This window comes from Antechinus flavipes, chromosome 5 (genome assembly GCF_016432865.1).
Source record: "Antechinus flavipes isolate AdamAnt ecotype Samford, QLD, Australia chromosome 5, AdamAnt_v2, whole genome shotgun sequence".
Classification (NCBI taxonomy): domain Eukaryota; kingdom Metazoa; phylum Chordata; class Mammalia; order Dasyuromorphia; family Dasyuridae; genus Antechinus; species Antechinus flavipes.
In genome coordinates this window covers 279,902,768-279,924,939 of record NC_067402.1, presented here as the reverse complement: position 1 = coordinate 279,924,939, position 22,172 = coordinate 279,902,768, and the positions used below count along the sequence as shown (strand labels likewise).

Sequence of the window (22,172 nt, the reverse complement as noted above, 5' to 3'; positions counted from 1 at the left end):
AATGCCCTGGGCTTAGAGTCAGCAAGATCTGAGTTCAAATCAGATTCCCTTCCTAGCTGTGTGACCCTGGGCAAATCACTTAACCCCATTTGCCTCAGTTTCCTCATCTGTAAAATGAACTGGAGAAGTAAATGGCAAAGTATTCCAGTATCTTTGACAAGAAAACCCCAAATGGGACACAAGTGGAATGACTGAACAACAGCAATTCTTCCACCTACATAGCTCTTCACAAGCTGGCCACTTTTTAACTCTCCATTCTTACTCTACACTGGCCTTCTTGCTGACTTTCCAAGCTGCCACTCCATCTCCTACCCCCAAACCTTTGCCCTGGCTATTCCCAATGCCTGGAACACCCTGACCCCCTCACTTCTATCTCTCCAAATTCTTGATTTGTTTTGCCATCTTTTTCAATGTCCTCAGGAAGGTAAGACAAATGAGAGTGACAACGTGTCTATGGCTAGCAGACTCCTATCTCCTCTTTTCATAGTCCTGGTGACAATGGGATCTTGGCTCCCTGGGCAAAACCATCCCCTACCTTCTCACCTCCCGTCTGCCCTATCCTATCGCTATTCTAACCCCATCAGGTTTATCCCCGCCCATTCCATCACACCCTCGGGAAGCCCCATTCTATCATTAGCTAACAGCCCTTCCTATCAGACCTCTCTTCTTCATCCTCCCTCTGCCTTCTCACACTTATGGATGCCTGGTTCTCAGCCCTTTCCCCTAGGAGCCTGCATCTCTCTCTGCTCTCCCCAATCCCATCATGCCCCTGGATGCTGTTGGAGCTGATCTGCTCCTTGGTCTTCCTTGCTATTTGTAGACCCTCAATATGCCTCCATCAATGAGCAAGTGCTTTTTCTCTGAGGGTCTCTCCCCTCAGATCTATGACCCAAACCAAATCTTGGCTCTGCCATAATTCACCTCCCTAGCTCATTCCCTCTCCTCCCTTAGGAATTCAGTACTCAGTTCACAATCATTTGCATTACTGCTGGGAACTTCAGTGTACACACTGATAGCACCTCAGAAAACTTGGCCTTTGGGGCACCTCAGTATATTCAATGACTTACAACTGAACGCCACCTCCACCACCCACCAAGATGGCCATGTTCCCGAGTCCATCACATATAACTCGTCTACTTTTCCATAACCCAAGAGTCTTGCAATTTCTCACTTGTCCTTCCATCTTGCCTTTGACTCTCTCCTACTAAACTTATTTTCTAGTTCCTCTTCCTCCTTCTTTTCCCAGACCTGCCTCATTTTTCCTTCATTATCTTGACCTTTTACTGTTGAGTGCCAAACTTTTTTGAATGTACAACCTTCTTAATACAAAATATTTGTACATGAAGATTTATTTTTAAATTATCTACATGTACTGCTGTATCTATAACTTTGTATATTATGAAGCTTACATGCAAAAAAATGAAAGAAGGATGAGATAAAGATGAAATAATACTTCATCCCAGATCAGTAGAGAGCCACAGGAGTAGTAGACCACTCAGTAAAAGCAGGGGAATGACATGGTCAGACCCTTGAATTAGAAAAATCATTTTGGCAGCTGTATGGAGAATTGAAAAAGGGAGAGACTGGAGCCAGGGAGAGCAATTAGTAAGGAATAGTCTAGGCCAGGGGTGGTGAGGTACTTAACTAGAAGCTAAGTGTGAATAGAGAGAAGGGGACAGATACAAGAGAGAGAGAAAGTTTGGAGAAAGAAACTGATTGGGTTGATGGGAAGTGAAGAGTTGAAGATGATACTGAAGTTATGATCTTGAATGACTGAAAGGACAGTGGTATCCTCAATAGTATTAGAGAAGTTTGGGCAAATACTGGGTTTAGAGCATAGGAGCCTGAACCGCCATTTTGGAGACTATGGCTATTATGAACCAATTCAACTTTCTGTTCTCCTTTTCTGTGATTACATTTTTTTTTACATCTCTGTTTATGGTGTTCCAAAGTAATCTTGAGTTACTCTCACATCCATCTTCCACCATCCACCATCTTCCACTTTTACTTTCCACCATCCACCTTCCACCTTCTATCTTCCACCATCCACCATCTTCCACCTTCTATCTTCCATCTTTCACAATCTACCTTCCATCTTCCACCATCCATTATCTTCCATCTTCCATCTTTCTTCCACCATCTTCCATTTTGGATCTTCCACCAACCAACATTTTCTACCTTTTAACTTCCATATCCCACCTTCTACTTTCCACCATTCACATCTTCTATCTTTTATCTTCTATCAACTACCATCCATCATCCACCCTCCAACTAAAAAGACATAGAAGAAGTTTAGATACTGAAAGATAACTGAAGACATGAATGAAATGGCAAGGTTGTTTAAGAACAGTTTCAGAAAAGCTAAAAAACCAGAATTAGATGAGGCTCACACTAGGTGCTAGACAACAAAAGGGTCTTCAAGTGGGTGAGGGGAAGGGAAAAATTGGCTGTGTCATGGGAAGAACTTGAGCTTTGCAATCAAACAATCTGGGTCCAAATTCACTGATAACCTGGGGCATCTTGTTATTTATTTATTAATTATCTCTGTGCCTGTCTCTTCTGTTATCTAATGAGAGGGGAATTAGACTAGATGTCCTATAAGGTCTTGTGCAACTTTTCATCTGTAGCCCTAGGAAGATCAAAGAAGGACTAGGCTTGCTATTTAAAAATGGGCTAACATTGCACAGAGTAGGAATGGATCATTCACTATAGAGTGCATTCCTACTGATGCAGTCCAGAATAATGTTTCTCCTCTTTATAGCACACTGCTGACTGGGTGAGTGTGATTTTGTGTCTCACTCACACAAACTCTTTTTTTAAATTTTTTATCCAATTAACCATTTTGTTTTATTTTACTTTTCTCTTTTAAAATAATAATAGCTTTTTACTTTTCAAAATACATGCAAAGATAATTTTCAACATTCACTCTTGCAAAACTTATATTCCAAATTTTTCTCCCTCCTTCTACCCTCACAGGTCCCCTAGTTGGTAATTGATCCAATATAGATTAAACATGTGCAATTCTTCTAAATATTTTCAAGTTTATCATTCTGAATAAGAAAAATAAGATCAAAAGGGGAATAATGAAAAAGAAAAAACAAGCATGCAAACAATAACAAAAAAGTTGAAGATATTATGTTGGATCACCAAATCTTTTTAAAAATTACTCTAATAGTTATGGTATATGACGTTAATGGAGTATTATTCTATAAGAAATGATGAACAAGCTGATTTCAGAAAAGCCTGGAAAGACTGAAAAGAACTGATGCTAAGTGATGCTAAGTAAAGTGAGTAGAACCAAGAGAACATTGTACACAGCAACAAGAAGATATGTGATGATCAACTGTCATGGACTTGGTTCTTTTCAACAATGAAGTAATTCAAGACAATTCCCTTGTGATGGAAAGATCCATCTGCATCCAGAGAGAGAACTATGCTGACTGAATATGAATCTAAGCATAGTATTTTTACCTTATTTGTTGTTTGTTTGTTTTTATTCTCTTTTTTTCTTTCACCTTTTGATCTGATTTTTCTTGCACAGCATGACATATATTGAAATATGTTTAGAAGAATTGAATATATTTAATCCACATTGGATTGCTCGCTGTCTATAGCAGGGGGTGGGGAGATGAAAGGAGAAAGAGTTGGAACACAAGGTTTTGCAAAGGTGAATGCTGAAAACTATTTTTGCATAACATAAAAGCTATTAAAAATGGAGAAAAAACAACAAAAATGTACTCTTGTTAAAAAAACCATCCTTCCTTTATTTGAGAAGCTCACTTTTCTTCCTGTAGCAGCCCCTCTCCATACTCCATGCCTCCTTTATCTATTATGATTTCAACCTCCTTTCACCTTGTTCTTTGTAATGATCCCCTACATTCTAGTCCATTGGGAAATTTCATCCATGCTAGGACATGGACAGCAGCTAAACCAGAGTCCCTTTTGTCCAAATCCATGATTTTTCTTGAGCAGACTGAAGAAATCCAATTAGGTGACAAAACTCATTGATTCCACCTCCATCACACCCTCACCACTCCATTTTCTTTACTCATACTCATTGCCATGACTCTTGCTCCTCATGTCTTACAGCCATTTTTCATCTTTACAACTGTAATAGCCTCCTGACTGATCTCACAGATTTTAGCTTCTCTGCTCTCCTATCCATCTTCCACACAACTGTCAAATAACAATAACAGCAGCAACAACAACAACACCTTTACGAGCTATTGATCTGCCCGTATCTTTATCCTGGTCTAAACCCTCAATGGTTTCCTATTGTCCACAGAATAAAATGCACTTGGAATTTAAGGCCAGTCACAAATGACTGGTTTCCTGTCTAACCATGTATCACATGACTTCCCTTCATATATTTCATATTCTAACCAAAGTGGGCTACTAGATCTTCCCTGATCCTGCCCCTGTTCCAGGATCAAAATACTTATTTTATAGTCTCTTGACAGTGATTCATTCTTGTTTCCTACATTTATTGATAAGTGATTTATTACCAGAAAATGGAAACAATTTTTTCTGATTCAAACAATTTGTTAAGTGTGAAGGTATTGCCATCAGCAGTGATGGAATAAGCTATTTTGGGAGATATTGAGTTGATCAGACTAATATGAGCTTAGAAGGCTCTACCACAGATTGGACACAAATAGTTCAGATCAGTGGTTCTCAAAGTATGGTCTAGAGAATCCTGAGGATCTCTGAAACCCTTTTAGAGGGTCTACAAATTCAAAAATAGTTTTTATTTCCAATATGGTAAATGTCTATAAATATAACCCAGATAAACAAAAACACTTTGGAGAGATCCTCAATAAATTTTAATAGGATAAAGATACTAAAAACAAAAGTTTGAGAACCACCGGTCCAGATGAACAATTGGGATGGATCCTCTAAATTTGCACATCTCATGGGGTTTTTGAGCCAATTCAATTTTGCTTTGCTCAGCACCTCCTCTGATGAGGACATGCCATGCTGGGTGGTCCTAGACGTGTCTCCCATGTCACACAACTAATGTTTATGGAAAGGGAGGCATAGTCTACCATTATGACCTACATCTTAAAGATGGAAAAAAAAAACCCAAACCTTGTCCAAATCTCTAGCTCAAGAAACAGGCTGATGTTTTAGAAATCTTGACTCTTCCACTATTAGCTCTGTGGCCTTAAGAAACTCATTTTTCTTTTTCCTAAGCCTCAGCCTCTTTATTTTCCACATGAAGACATTGAACAAGATGATTTCTAAGGTCTTTTTCAGGTCTAAGAAGTGATTTCCATTTAACAGGTAGGAAAACTGACACTAGAAAAGTGTTTCCCAAGATTATAAAGCTGGGTTAGTGGCAGAATTGGACTTAAAGGGTCAACCATGGGGAATAATTCTAATTCTAGTAATGTCTCTTACTAGCTGTATGATCTCAATCTCTCTGGACCTGAGTTTCTGCTTCTGTAAAATAGGAATTTTAGAGAGATACTCTCTCGTCTGTCTATCTGTCTGTCTCTTTGTTTCTGTTTCTGCCCTCCCCTACCATCCCCATTTCTCTCTTTCTGTTTGTGCCAGGACTCTCCTGTTAGAATGTGAACTCCTGAGAACACCATTGAAAATTACACCTTGAAGTCGTTATAAACATAAAAGGAAAAATAAGCCAAACATATAGAGATTCCTAATTTCACACATGATTCTCTATTTCTATTCTACTTTATATATGGAAATGCTCATTTTATTTTGGTATTTATTAAATTCAGAATTTTTCATCTTTTATTAATTGTTTCATTTTTCTGATTATACATGTATATTAACTTTTTAATACACATTTTTATGAATCATGTTGGGAGAGGAAAATCAGAATGAAAGGGAAAAATGATGAGAGTGGGGAAAATAGAAAAAAGAAGTGAACATACCATGTATTGATTTACATTTAATCTCTACAATTCTTTTTCTGGATGCAGACAGCATTTTCTATCCAAAGTTTATTGGAATTGCCTTGGATAAATCCAGAATTTTTAAAAAGATAATTAGAAATAGAATTCAAGCTATCTGAGAATAAGGAGTATTTCTCTTTTGTAATCATTGTATTCTCAACATTTAGCTCAGTGACTGGCACCCAGGAAACATTTGATGAGTGTTTGCACATTGACTGTATAAATTTGAATTAGTAATTATATAATATTTAGTATGTGCCAGATACTGCCCCAAATGTTTTTTTTTTTTAATTTTTGCTGAGGCAATTGGGATTAAGTGACTTGCCCAAGGTCACACAGCTAGGAAATGTTAAAAGTCTGAGACTATATTTGAAGTCAGGTCCTTCTGACTTCAAGGCTGGTGCTCTATCCACTACACCACTTAGCTGATCCCCAAGTGCTTTTTAATCATTATCTCATTTGGTCCTTACAACAACCCTACGAGGTAGCCCCACTTTACAAATGGAGAAATTGCATGGGTTGCACAGCTAGCACAGAACTTGGGCTCCTAAGTCCCAGTTCACTATTCTTTCCATTTTACCAAATATCACTCTATGGCCATTCTATAGGGCTACTCCATTACCTGTCATGATATTTATAGGATCATGGAGTTGGAGCTGGAAAGGATCTCAGAGTGGGGCCTAGTACAATCCTTTCATTTTAAAATAAAAATTATAATTATAAGAGCCAATATTTCCATAGCAGGCACTATGCTAAATGCTTAACAATTATCTCCTTTGATTCTCACAACAATCCTGGGAGATAAATTCTGTTATTATTCCTGTAAAGAAACCAAAGCAAACAGGGGTTAAGTGACTTACTAACAGTCTCACAACTAGTCCATATCTGAGACTGGATTTAAACTCAGGTCCTGACTACAGGTGCCGTGCTTTATCCACTGCAGCACCACCTAGCAGACAGGGAGGTATCATAGCACCATAGATCTAGATCAGATAGAGATCTCAGACAATATTTAATACAATCCCTTCATTTCATGGATGAAGAAACTTGAGTGTCAGAGAAAGAAAAATGATTGACCCCAAATCACAGTCACAGGCAACAGAGAAAGCAGTCAAATTCGGTTCCTGCGATTCCAAGTTTAGTGCAGCTGCAATCAGCTGCCTCCTTTATAATGGAAATCAAAGGATAAAGGAAAATTCGACAGACGTCATCATAATGCTATTGTTCTTCATCTCTCTGTCTTTATGTCAAGCCAACAAGCATTTATTAAATGCCTACTGTGTACCATTATCAGTACCTTTTGTAATTTGCTATTTGTATTTCCTTTCCCCAGGGTTCCAGACTAAATGATTTCTCCATCGTTTTAAAAACAAATAAAAGTATCCATTTGAAATCATCTGTTGGTGGTTTGTAATCTGCCATCAGACATATCAGAGGCAAGATAGCCTAGTAAAGAGAAAGCCAGCCTTGGAGCTAAGCAGACCCAGGTGATGTAATCAACTCCTAGGAATTCAGCTACCATCTCTGTGCTGTGCTGCTGCTGATGACGTGATGATGATAGCTCAAAGCTACTTAACCAGCCCCATGTTCTCTCCTGATTTCCAGGCTTCCATCTTCAATTGCATATTGGGCATTTCAAACTAGGTGTCTTGGAGACATCTTGAAGCCATCTTGAAGCCATCATGTCTGAAATTGAGCTCATTATCTTTTCCCCCAAACCCTCCCCACTTCCTAACTTTTCAATTTCCATTACAAGAGCTACCATCCTCCTGGGCCCTCAGGCTAGAACTGGTCTCTTAATTTCTCTCCCCTCCCAAAACCAATAGGTCCAGTTGGTTCAGTTCCCAACATCTTTCACATCCTTCTCATTTGCCTCCATCTTTTCTCTAGACATGTCCAACCTGGTGCAGGCCCTCATAACCTCACACCTGGACTATGCAGTAGTCTGCTGACTGGTCCTTCTGCTTTAAGCCTCTGCTCCCTTCTCTATGTCATTTTCAACTCAGCTATCAAATTATTCATCCTAAAATGCATGTCACTTTCCATTTTAATCACTATCATTGGCCTCCTATCACCTCCTGAATCAAATATAAAATTCCCTGGCTTTCTTTCTTTCTTTCTTTTTCTTTTTCTTTTTCTTTTTCTTTTTTTTTTTTTTTTGCTGAGGCATTTGGGGTTAAGTGACTTGCCCAGGGTCATACAGCTAGGAAGTGTTAAATGTCTGAGACCAGATTTGAACTCAGGTCCTCCAAACTTCAGGGCTGGTGCTAATCTCCTAGCTTTCAAAGCCCTTCCCAAACTGGCCACTTCCCACCTTTCCAGCTTCCTTCCACTTACACACTCCTCCCTTCCCTTAATGAATTCTTCCTTCCAATGACATCAGCCTCCTGACTGTTTCTCAAACAAGACACTTGATCTCCCACCTTGGACATTTTCCCTGTTTGTGCCCCATGCCTGGGACCCCCTCCTCCTTATCACTGCTTCCTGGCTTTCTTGACTTCTTTCAAGTCCTGGATATAATCCCACCTGTCCCAATTTTCCATTCTAATGTATAATGGAAGTCTAGTGATTTCCTTTTACTAATTATTTCTGTTTTATCTTGAATACAGTTCTGAAATGTCAGCCTTGTAAACCATAACACTGCGACCATCCTGGAAGTGAGAGTACCCTTTGGCTAAAACATGTAAGTACTCATGCACCTAAGTCACCTTTGGTCCAAAGCAGCTACATCTGATACTATCGAATAAAAAAAAATAGCAGGGATTCTATTTTCTTTTGCTGGGGGCCATGGCCCTTCTGTACCACCTCAAAGATTTGTGGGTTTTTTGTCCATCTGATCAAATGATCACATATAGATCACAGCCCTCCTGTGATTTAGTAACATATCTTCATGAATTACGATTGCAGAAAAATTGAGTCTCTTTTTGGTCAACCTAGTAAGGAGCTAGGCTGGACTTCAGGAAAGAGACCTCATCACTGGAGCTTTCCTAGCTTGCAGGTACTTCCAGACAGGGGGCTCCCCTTAAATATTCTCTAAGTTCCCAAGAAATTAGACCTCAGGACATCAGAGGAGGGTTTGGATGAAGTTTCTCCTGGGGTCTGAAGCCATCCCAGCAACCTTTGGAAGGGACGTCATCCTTTGATCAAACTGTTGGCTCTGCCATGTGAAACCAAATTGGGTGCAGGATTTCTGGTTACTTACTTTCATCATTAGAAACATTCCCCAGAGAAGTGTGGCTGGAATAGCGTTTATTTTCACTTTCATTGAGACATCTTTCAATCCAGCTCTCTGAAAAATAGAAAAATGTGTTGTCAGCATTTATGGAAAATGGGAACCTTGTAACGTCAATGAATTATTTCACTGTGTTAAAAAAAAAAAAAAAACAACAAAAAACCATGAACTTCACTATTGCCTTCTAAAACTTAACCAAGATGAAATTAGGCTCCTCCCATTACAGATTCAGAGGGGAAGAGATCACTCTGTCTAACACCTCAGTTTCAGAGACAAATGAGACCAGAGAAGTCAATGACTGCACCAACATTACAAAAGTGGCCAGAGACAAAATCAAATTTTTGACCTACAGAGCTTTTGACTGCAAATCCATCCTATGGCTCGGGGTCACATAACTAGTTAGTATTAAAGATAGGATTTGAACTCAGGTCTTGCAAGTCAAGCATTCTAATCACCTGGCTATCATTAATTGGGAAGCATGGTATTAGGGATTGAGCTTTGGAGTGAGGGAGTTCTGGGTTCAAATCTCATGTCAACTACTTACTAGCTGCATCTGCCTGAACAATTTACTCAGACACTCTGTGCCTCAGTTTCCTCGGCTATAAAATGATCAATGCTGCAGGGTTATGTTCCTATATAAATTTGAAAAACATCTTTCTGATATTCCAAGTACTTCAGCAAATAGGTGTTTAATAGATGCTTATCGATTGACATTGTAGGGCTAGGGCAACCAATTCAAGAATTATTCCTTGTTTTTATATTTTGGATCTGGGCTCTATTTTTTTCCCAGTGCATTTGCCATATCAAGTATACCTACATTCATTTGTTTAAAAGAATTAAAAAGCAAGCATATATATATATACATAGATATATATATATGTAGAGAGAGAGAGAGAGACAGACATATTTACTTCTATCTATCTATCTATATCTGCATGTAACCTATTTTTTTTACAAAAGGAATTATTAGCTCTAATTTAGAGAGGAGGTAATTGAGGTTGGGAAAGTGATAGAATTTTCTCAAGGACAAAGAGCAATGCCAGAATTTTGTATTCTAGATTTACCACTGAAAAATAAATAATATGAACAATAACAATGTAATTAATCTGTTTTATAGGTTCAGTTTTTTAATAGAGAAAATTCCTAAAGTAGTGTATACTTGTAATCCTAAGTCAAGTGAGTCTATCAATCTGAAAGTATTTATTAAGTGCCTACCATGTCCTGGGCACTAGGCAATCACAACCTGGTCTAAAACAGTGCACCATGACACATGCCCTCTTTGCTGAACAAATTTAATTAAATCGATCCCTCACCTGATAATTGTTCATCTCCTATTAACGAATAATCTGATATTTGGAGATAAGATTAGGCTGTAATTATCCAATCTATCGAATACACATACAAAGTGAAGGCAACAAGAGGTAATAATCTATGGCCGTTAATCAGATCCAAACCAAATATATGTGTCTCCAAATGAAAGGAAAAGACAGAAATATAGGTGCATTTCTGAAGATTTTAATAAATGGTTTTAAGAGATGAAGATGAAGAGAATGTTAACTATATAATTACCCAAGTAACAAACACAAGAGTCATTTTTTAAGTAATCCTTCATCTAACTGCAGAGGTTGGCCCAAACCTTTTAGGTAAAACAAACTCAGGCCACCATCTTCACTCATATTTAGGCCCAATTCTTCCTTGTGATCAACAACCATTTTGTTTTGGAAGAAGAACTTGTGTGTTCTCTGCCCAGTGCCAAGGTCAAACACTCACATTGTATGGGTTCTAAGTGTCTGAGATCTTTACATTTGCATGGACACCATGCTTTGTTATTTTTATTGAATCCTCAAAAGCCAAAATGAAATTCTAGTCACTAGTTTGTTAAACGGCAGCATAAATAAATAAGCAATCTGCAGGCTGAATAAATATCTTTCATACATATAATAACATTATCAAATATATGTGGAGGATTTTATGATTAACAAAATACAGACTTACTTAATGCAAATAAAAAAATTGGTGGAGTTAGTTATAATTCATAAACTCAAAGAACCAAAGAGTTGAAAAGGAACTCAAAGTTCATCTGGTCTAACCTAGGCCAAACCAAGAGTCCCTTCTGCAATCTATCCTAATAAGTATTCATCCAAACTATGTAAATCTTGGAGTAGGGGTGGCAGAAGAAAAGCACAAAAATGATATGATGATGATGCTATACTATAAAATGCAAGGGGATTATGGTATTTAATTCATGGATTTAGAACTACAAGGGACCTTACACATTATCTTGCTCAACTTCCCTTACCTTATAGATGAGAATGCTGAGTCAGGTCAACAAGTATTTATTAAGCACCTACTATATACCAAACATTGTGCTAAATGCTGGGGATACAAAGAGAGACCAAAAAACAAAAAGCACCACACCAAAAATCCAGGCCCTACTCTCCAGGAGCTGGAAATATATTTTATATGATAATACATGCATAAACTATATCAAACTTCCTATCATCTTCAGAAAAGGGGAGGGAGGACTGGAGGAAAAAATTTAGAACTCAAAATCTTGTAAATATAAATGCCAAAAATTTTCTTGACATGTATTTGGCAAAAAAAAATCAAACACTATTAATATGCTAAAATATTACTAGCAGCTCTTATTATTGTGGTAAAGTGTGATGACTACATATTTTAAAATCAGCTGGAGTCAGGAATTCAGGTTAAGGGAAAATTCTCCATCTTTATTCTTTGTGGAGGTGAAGGGGGATGGCAATAGGATGTGAGCAGCTGCGACACGAACCTGGCCAGCAGTCTCTCTGCCTCTCTCCCAGCCTCTCTCTTTCCACCCACCAAAATTGTCCCTACGTTATTTCCCATACAACACATCAAAACTTGCACAAAGAGTGGGCGGGGGCCATTCTTTCTCCAAGCATATATTAATAGAATATGATCCAATTACTATTTAGCCTCACATGCTTGGGACCTCAGTGCATCAACTCGGCCCATTACAGTAAAGAACTAAAAACTGGGGAGGAGCCCATCTTTTGGGGAACAAATGAATAAATTATAGCATATTAATCTGTTCAGTCATGGCCGATACTTCACGAACTTGCTAAATTGTTAAACTCCTTGAGGGTAATAACTATAAATTTTTTTATATCACTAACATTTACCACAGTATCTTAGACACAATAGAGGCTTAATAAATGTTTATCGAATTGAGAAAGAGAATTGAGATAGGTTTTCCCCTCCAAAAAAAGAGAGAAGAAAATAGAAGGAAGGTCAAAAAGAATCATAGACAATCAGGATGGCTTTGAAATCTAGGTTGAATTTATGATCTTTTTTTTTTAAAGCGGAGTATGCATTATAGAGATTCAGTTTCATGTACAAATCCTCTCCTACTCTACAATGCATATATGGATGTGCTTTAAGGGGAAGTCAGATGGAGCACCTACCCTGGAGTCAGGAGGACCTGAATTCAAATCCAGCCTGAGACACTTAATACTTACTAGCTGTGTGACCCCAAGCAAGCCATTTAATCCCAACTGCCTCACATTCACAAAAAATAAAATATTGTTTAAAAAAATTTAAATATAGGATCATAGATTCAGAGCTGGAAGATACCTTAGAGTCTAACCTACTGATTCTACAGATAAGGAAATAGAGGCACAGAGAGGATAAGTGATTAAAGCACAATGTGAACACTGATCTTCCTGATTCAAAGTACAGTGATGCTGCCTCCATGCATGCAGTGATGCAATTAGGAGGCAAATAGGAGGCAGCAATTAGGCACAATTAACCTAGTGCCTAAGCAAACACACCCCTAAGAAATCATGGACGCATTGACTCTTCAAAGTAAATAGTGTCACATGATCAGATGCAGCCATAATCAATTTTATCTACTTCCATACAGTTGGACACATCTTTAACAAGTCCAAAAGAAGGGATGAGAAGAGACATCTTCCTCTTCTTGGTAACAACATCAAAACAGACAAAAATACACATACATGAGCTTGGGCTAAGTTATTACCTTAAGGTAACATTTCAAAGTCACACAAGGGAATGGCATCTGGCCAAGAATGATGGCACATTAATTCTACCTGTTGGAGACTTTTCCCCAGTTTGCCCTCTACTGATAAATGTGAAAAAAAAATAGGGGTGGGGAATCCTAACAGAACATCTTATATTAAAGAAAGTGAAAGGAAAATAATGGTGATGGTAATCTGTAGATGCAGGAAGACAAAGGCAAACACCACAGACAGATGCCAAGTGTATATTCTTGCCTATTTTTGGTCCAACTGAGCAGTCCATTTTTTTTTAGCTCCTTCCTTTTCACTTAGTGGAAGGACAAATGATACCTTAGAGAAAAGGAAGGATGAGATGTTCAGAGTTGAGAAGGATCTGTTACTTTTAAAGCAGGGGTTTTTAATCTAGGGTAGATGAACTTTTAACAATATAATCTCAATTGTATTCTTATATAGTTGACTTTCTAATCCTATTTTTTTTCAACCTTTTGTTTTTGATGGCAAGGTAATTGGAGTTAAGTGACTTGCCCAGGATCACACAACTTAGAAATGTTATGTGTCTATGACTGGATTTGAACTCGGGTCTTTCTGACTCCAGGGATGGTGCTCTATCTACTGCACTATCTAGCCACCCCTTTCTTTTCTAATCCTATGCATTTTATTTTATGTGTTTAGAAATGTGATTCTGAGGAGCGGTCCAGAGGATTTACTAAATTGTCAAAACACACCCTAAGTGGTTAAGAGCTCCTGCTTTAAAGAAAAAAGCCTGCAAAAAGTCATTGGGCAGCTAGTCAGTGTCTGTCATGGTCAGAGTATTGCACTTGGATTGAGGTAGAGCTGAATTTGAATCCCATCTTAGAGACTAGTTGTGTAACTCTATACAAATCACTGAGCCTTTCTGTGTCTTAGTTGACTCCTCTAAAAAATATAAAGAATAACAACATCTACCTCCGAGGATTGGAGTGCTTGAAATTCCATTATTGGTCTTCTAGATATTAGGTATAGAAAATGGAAAATAATCCTTCACTCTCTATACCAATGTGCCCAGTTATCTTGGAACAAGGCACCCATGTCCCATTAGTGTGACCAGTTGTAGATGTTTCTCATGTACCAATTTCTTTAAGTTATCTTCAAAGTGGCTCCAAACACTCTAAGATCCTTTAACAATTGGTGACTTCCTCCCCACCCCTCCAGGTCTTCAAAATGCCTTCCAGAATCTCATTTGATCTTTATAATAATTCTACAAAATAAGTGGTACGATTGTGAATTACAGATAAGGAAACTGAGACCCAGTGTCTGAAATCATACAATTAGGTACCAATGGATGTAGACAGAAGTCAAAGAGAGGTTTTCTGAGGCTTTAGAAGTCACCTGTTCCCTTCATTTTATTTTATTTTATTTTTTCCCTTTCATTTTATAGAGAAGAAAACTTTAGACCATAGAGAAGAAGTCACAACCTCAGGTTCACAGAATCTTGGATTTAGAAGGTCTTAGGGCTAGCTAGTGGGACCTGCTACAGATGAGTTCATCCAACCACCTTATTTTGCAAAGCTGGGAGGCCTCTCAGAAGCCCTCTAGTTTAATTCTCTCACTTTACAAAGTACCTGCCATCGTACCAGGGAGAACTGAACTCAAGACCTCTGACTCTGGAGCCAGCATTGGTTCCACCATAATTAATGACAGAACAGAAGTCTAAGCCCTGTTTGTCTGATTCTGAATCCAACTCTCTTTCCATAATACCACATTTTTCTCTTAAATTATTAAATTATGAAAACCCTAATTCAAATGCACTCCAAATACAACATGGAAAACAAAACTCATGTTCTCAAGGCCAAGCTCTGGTCTGGAAGACGTGCTAACTCAGTTCAATTCAACACTTGGTAAACCCCTATTGTGTGCCAGGCGTTGTGACATTCAGGGAAAACAAAGACCAGAAAACCAACCAACCAAGAGCTTAATCCTACTAGATTGACTATAATGACTAATTATATTGTAATTATAACGATAAAAAATTATGATGAAGATGATGATGACATTGGCAAAGCAACTGTAGTATAATAGGTAGCTGACTTCAGAACCAAGACTATGTTCAAGTCTTGTCTCAGCCACACCAGCTGATGCTGGGCTTTAACTTCTCAGAGCCCCAGGCTATTCTTTCAGAATAGAAATTATAGAGTAAAGCTTCTTAAACTACAAGTCATTAAATGTGAGGGTTACAGAAAAATTTGGCAAGAGTAAAAGATTTCTGAATGCTCTACATCCTGCAGTATCAAATATTCTGCTGATTTTTAAAAATATAAATATAATATAAAATTCTTTACATAAAAATAAACAACCAGGGACAACTAGATAGCACAGCGATAGAGCACCAGCCCTGAAGTCAGGAGGACCTGAGTTCAATTCTTGTCTGGGACACTTAACACTACCCAGCTGTGTGACCCTGGGCAAGTCATTTAACCCCGATAGCCTCAGCAAAATAAATAAATATAATAAACAAGCATATCCATCTCATGAGTATGCAAATTTTCTTTCATCTTTAATAAATGGTAAAATTGTTTTAAAATAAATCTCTTTATGATTTATTATCAGTAAATGGTTTGTATACCTATTTTACACCTCTGTATGTCCAAAGTTACATAAAAATTTCTCAGGTGAAATAAGAATCTAGAGTGGGAAACATTTAAGAAGCCCAGGTCTAGAGGACTAGCCAAGGAGGGAATTTCCACACTGGAAGTAAGTTCCTCATTCAATGAATTGTAGCTTCAGACCAAAAACAATGTTAACAATGATAGCACCAAATAGCTCACGGTTGCAGCAGTACCATTTCTAACACAAAATCTTCATCCTTTACAATATCTGAAAACCATTGGGAATTCTCAGTCCCAGTTGCATGAGCTGTGGGTAACACATCTGTCCCAATCCCAGTCATCTCGTAGAGAATCAGGCTGGTGAATGGGCCACTTCCTCCATCTTTTCTGTTATCTACTTTTTTAAAAAAATGTATTTCTAGTCCACATTTCTTTATGAATCATGTTGAGTGAGAAAAATCAGAATGGAAGGGAAAAACCAAAAAGAAACATAAAAAAAAAAAAAAATGAGCATAGCATGTGTTGATTTACATCCAATCCCCATAGTTCTTTTTCTGAATGCAGATGGCATTTTCTATCCAAAGTTTATTGGGATTGCTTTGGATCACTGAACCACTGAGAAGAACTAAGTCTTTCATAGCTGATCATTGTACATTTCTTGCTATTATTGTGTACAATTTATTCCTGATCCTGCTTGTTTCACTCAGCATCAGGTCATGTAAATCTTTCCAGGCTTTTCTAAAATCAGCTTGTTCCTCATTTTTTACAGAACAATAATATTCCATTGCCTTTATATACCATAACTTGTTCAGCTGTTAATAGATGGGCATCTACCCATTTTCCAATTCTTTGCCACCACAAAAAGAGCTGCTACAAACAGTTTTGCACATGGGGGTCTCTGCTATCTACTTTTCCTTAGTCATGAGCTTTAGTCAATGGGATCAAAAGCTGGTCGACCAAGGTGGTATTTCTCAATTTTACAATTTTTTAAAACTAAGCAGTCAGCAGCTACATGTACCACCAGACACACAATACAGCAGGAGAGGTAAAACTTGGACCTGAGTCTCAGGAGGCTTGGCCAGGAACTACTTGGGTGCCTTTGGACAAGCCTCCATCTGAACTTTCTTATGCAGGTCTTGAGAACACGGGACCTGATTACCTCCAAGGCACAGGAGCCATAGGATTTAGACTCAGAAGGGACCAGATTATCTGGAATAATAATAATTTCTTGATTTTACAGATGAGCAAACTGAGGCCCAGGGAGATGAGGACACTTACCTAAAATAACATAGTAAGTGATGAAACCAGAATTAAAAATTAAAAGCCATAATTGATATGACTCCTTACAGCTAATCTAGCCCAATTCCTTCATTTGACAGAAGAGGAAATAGACAAGTGGTGAGTAGAGGAGGAGGATTTGCCTCATGATGCTGCCAGGTCTACTGCCCTCTCTCTTTCTCTCTCTCTCTCTCTCTCTCTCTCTCTCTCTCTCTGACAATTGGGGTTAAGTGACTTACCCAGGGTCACACAGCTAGAAAGTATCAAGTGTCTGAGATCAGATTTGAATTCAGGTCCTCCTCACTTTAGGGCTGGTGCTCTAGCCACTATTCTGCCTAGCTGCCCCTCCAGGCTCATTTCTTTTGGCATTCATGTGTTTGGTGGCTTTTAATGGTGGAGAATTTGTTTTTGCTCTGTATCTGGTCAGCCCCTATAGCAGATGGACATGTGCAGAGCAGACATGGGCTTCTCTGCTCTATTCACTTATGTGTTATGTGTGAATTATGATTTCTGTTTTGTTATGTGTACTTTTTGTAGTTTCCACCTGTGTCCCCAGTACAGAGGGTAAAGACTTTAAAGGTAGTATTTAGGGGCAACTAGGGGGCTCAGTGTTTAGAGAACCAGCCCTGGAATCAGGAAGATCTGAGTTCAAATTCAGACTCAAACACTCACTAGATATATGACTCTGGGCTAGGTCCTTAACATTCATGGGTTTGAGTTTCCTCATCTTCAAAAAAGAGAAAAATGGATTAATTTGTCTCCAAGGTTCCTTCCAGTTTTAAATCTATAATTGTCTCTGTGTATGTTCCTACAAGACATTATTACCTATCCACACTACTGGCTCAGGAACACTGGGTTTGGAATTAGGAGACCCAGGTTTAAATCCTCACTCAGTCATTCTTTACCTGCTTGATTTTGGACAAATCATTTCCCTTTACAGGCCTCGGTTTTCTATCTGGGGAGATGAGTCTAAATTATCCATAAGGTTCCTTTCATCCTGTGATGCTATAAAATGTTACCGATAACTTGTGGTACCATAAGTTACATATTATGTGTTACAATATATAAATCTATCTGTCTGATTATAATATGTTGTAATTATTTTCATTCCCAGCCTTTTATGTCATGGTCCCATTCCCCCACTCACTCATGCTCATAGCATCACATCATAAAAAAGACTTTAGGTCATCTAGCTCAAGCCTCCAATTTGCAATTGGAGATTCGATGACTCATCCCAAGTCTCACAGAAAGTTAGTATCAAATCCCGAGATAGGATTTGAGTCCCGGGCCTCTGATCCCAGAGCCTCGCACCTGAGAAGTCCCTTCACCAGCCTCTCTTTCTGTGCAACATCTCAACAACTTGCCTCCTTTCCCCTGATGCTGACATCATCCTACTTCAGACAAGACTATTGATTACCAGGACCCTTCTCATCAACTCCTATCTCCTTTATCAGACAAAGAGCTCCTTGCAAGTAATAATGACATTTTATCATCTCAGGACTCCCATCAGCATCCAGCCCGTGGTCTCACGCCCCACTTCTGGCACCAATAAACCCAAATTCCTGTTTCTGATTTAAAGTTCTTCCTACTTTGGCTCCCAACTACGTTTTCAAACTAATTCTATCCACCCTCTTGTACCAACTCATTCATTTCAGTCAGGAGGAACTTTGTTTTATCATGGCTCGACCCTCACCCATACCTGGAATCCCCTCCCTCATCACCTTCCTGGCTCCCATACATGGGCATCTTAGTACTGCCCACTAAAATTACTCTGTATTTCGGTTTGTACATATTTTGTGTTGCTTCCTCTGTGTACTGTTTCAGAAAGCTTGATACAGTGGAAAGAGCATGGACTTAAATTTAGAAGGACTCAAGTTTTAATCCAAGCTTTTCCACTACCTGCCCTTGTGACTTTAGACAAGTCACTTTCCTGGGCTTTAGCTTCCTCATCTGCAAAATAGGAATGTTGGACTAGATGACCTTTCAGGTCCCTTCTTCTATGGACCCTCTAAGGATATGTAAGCTCCTTGAGGGCAGGACTGTTGCATTTTAAAAGGTCAAGCAGAGTGCCTCTATTTAACCCTTGGTAAATGCTTAGAAAATTTTAACTGAATTGCCTAGAGGATGGAATTTAAAAATGAATGAATTCTAAGAAAAACAGGATAGAACAAGGAACACAGATTGGTCATCCTGGCATCTGGGGGAGGGATGGGGGGGAAGGAGGAGAAAAATGGGAACAAAAGGTTGGGCAATTGTCAATGCTGAAAAATTACCCATGCCTATAACTTGTAAATAAAAAGCTATAATAAAAAAAAAAAGAAAAAGAACACAGAAAGATTACTTTTCAAATTAATGAAATAAGAAACAAGAAATTGTTCACAGCTTATTCCTGTGGAGTTTATGGCTGGTATCTGGCAGCATATTGTGGGGGAAAGGGGAGGCTGAGGTGTTAACAAGTCTAGTTTCTGGAGGCTCCTGAGTTGAAAAGCATCCCTCTCACGGCACCGGCTGGTGACCTGAAAAGACTCGAGGATGAGAACAGAACCACACAGAGTTTCTGAAATACTTTAGAAGGATTTTAACAGACATGGCATTGCCAGGAATCCGATCTGCATTTTCTTTTGTTACATGTGAGAAAACAGAAACCAGGTGAAGTGATTGTCTCACAGGGAGGGGAGCAGAGCCAGGAAACTCCTCTAACTTCCCATTCAGTAAGTCCTGCTATTTCCTAGATTTAAGGTGTGTGGATGGGGGGAGGAAGTCTTGGATCTGAACCTATGTTCAAATCCCAGCTCTGTTACCAGCTGGCTCGCTGACCTTTGTTCATGTCATTTGGACAATCCCAACATCTGTTTTCACATCTGTAAAATGGGACTGGTCACCACTATTTACCTCATGATACGGTTGTAGAGATGGTGCTTTATAAAGCACCAAATGCCATTAAAATATGAGTGTTTCATGCGATAATATTTCAATAAGAAATAATTAATGACAGAGAAGTATGGGAAAACTTCATCATCATAGCTAATATTTATAAAGTGTGTCAGCCATATTAATATTATTTTAGACATATTCTAAATCGTGTAATTATGTGTAATTGCATATGTATAGATATATGTGTGTATATATATACATGTATATGTATATATAGAAATATGTAGTCTGTATGCACATGTAATATAAATATTATACACATATGTATACATGCATATGTGTAATATACATGTGTATATGTATATCTGTATACATATACATGTGTATATAATATATATGTATATATTATATACACACACATAAATATATCCATGCTTAACTATAGTCTATTTAGGAAAAGCAGGGGGAAATGAAAGGGGAAGAAAAAAAAAGAATAAAATAAAAAATTCACAGAAGAGAACAAAAGAATAACTTACAAGGAAGCAAAGATGGATATAATATCATGCATATAATCATTTCTTTTATCATATATGCTTTCTTGAAATGGAAATTTATTAAACATTTCAAATCCTCCCTGATGTTCTTTCTATTGGGCACATGACAACAGTTTTTTGTTGTGATTGTTTTGTTTTAGATCTTCTGTCGGGCACATTCAATAGTTGTTGTTGTTTTGTTCTGGATTTTTTTACAGCACAATTGGGGTTAAGTGACTTGTTCAGGGTGTCTGAGGTTAGATTTGAACTCATGTCCTCTCGACTCCAAGGCTAATACTCTATCTACTACACCATCTAGCTGACCCTACAATAGTTTAGTTTGTTTTTCCCTTTTCTGTCTTTTTTTCACCCTCTCATTTTGTATTTCATTTTAAATAAATATTTGTTAGTTTAAAAAACTAAAGAGCCTTTCTATACCAGGAGCTATGTCAAGCATTTTTGCTATTTTACAATAATACTGGGAGGTAGGGGATACTATTATTTCTTTTCACAGATGTGGAAACTGAGGCAAACAATGGTTAAGTGGCTTGTTCAGGATCGCACGGATACTAAGTGTCTGAGGCAGGATTTTAACTCAGGTCTTCTTATGTGACTTTTTTTTTTTTTTAATAAGAACTGATATTAAGGGGGCAATGGCACAATGTCTGTGACCTACCGGGTCGGGCTCATTTGACACCTGGTGGGCCATATCAGAGTTGGGTGGGACCTTGGAAGTCTGGATCCACTGTTATTGGACAGATGAGGCAGCCCAGGCCCAGAAGATCCCACAGGTAGCCTGTGTCGGAGTCGGGATCAGGGGCTGCCCTCATCCAGGGATCTCCGGCCAAGCTCCTCCCTGGCCGAGGAGGCTGTGAACGGCCCGATTGTTCCCCTTTGGGGACTAACAGAGCAGGCTAAAGAAACAGCTTCTCTTGAGCGGTAACCCTGTGACCCAGATCCCAGAGCAGCACAGTCCCAGGCCCCCGGGCCTTTGTATCTGCCTGCCCCTGTTGGCAGGAGGAGGGCCCCTCCCAGGGGCTCATCCATCGGCCGTTTCTCTGGGTTTCCTCCTGGGCTTCCAGCTGCCCCCTCCAACACATTTATTTACGATGGCCCTACTATGTGCCCCTCCTCCTGTTCTGGCTCACGATCTCAGGTCCAGCAGGTCTATTTTGTAGCTGTTAAAGGGACCCTGCCCACAACCTAGGTCTCTCTGCCGATGATGTCTCAGGTTACAAAGCTCTATGTGTCCTGAATCAAGAACTAGAAGGCTGCGTTTGAGAGCGGCCCTGGCCCTGAGCCGAAATAGTCTAGGGTCAGCCATTTACTGCTGTGTGACCTTGGATAACTTAATTAACCTATCTGGGCTAGAGGGTAAAATGAGGGAGTTGGACCAGACTGCCTCCAAAGCCCCTCCAAATCCTCGTCAATGTTCTGATGACCATAAGTCTTTAGTCCATTTGGTCAAGTCATTGCACTTCTTATTTGTAGAATGAGAGGAATGGCCTGCCCCAACCAGTCTCCAAGATCCCTGCCAGCTTCACATCCATGATCCTATGTGTGACCCGAACCCAGTCACTTCTCTTCAGTTTCCTTATCTGTAAAATGGGAATAAGAACATTTACCTCATAGAGTTGTTCTAAAAAGACTTCTCTGAAAACTGGAGTCTCAACAAATGTGAATTAATATTTAGACATTCTCTCCTTCTCTTCTGAACCTACTTCCTTTCTTTTGTC

General features: G+C 38.8%; 1 protein-coding gene across 3 annotated transcripts in view; it reads right to left on the bottom strand.

Moving 5' to 3' along the window:
- Positions 1-22,172, bottom strand: part of RFX4 (regulatory factor X4) — a 134,241-nt gene that overhangs the window by 81,414 nt on the left and 30,655 nt on the right. For all 3 annotated transcript variants that reach the window (XM_051961474.1, XM_051961475.1, XM_051961477.1), the window contains exon 2: positions 9,121-9,207. In XM_051961474.1, the coding sequence (XP_051817434.1) occupies positions 9,121-9,207 (87 nt within the window). The remainder of the gene's footprint in view (positions 1-9,120; positions 9,208-22,172) is intronic.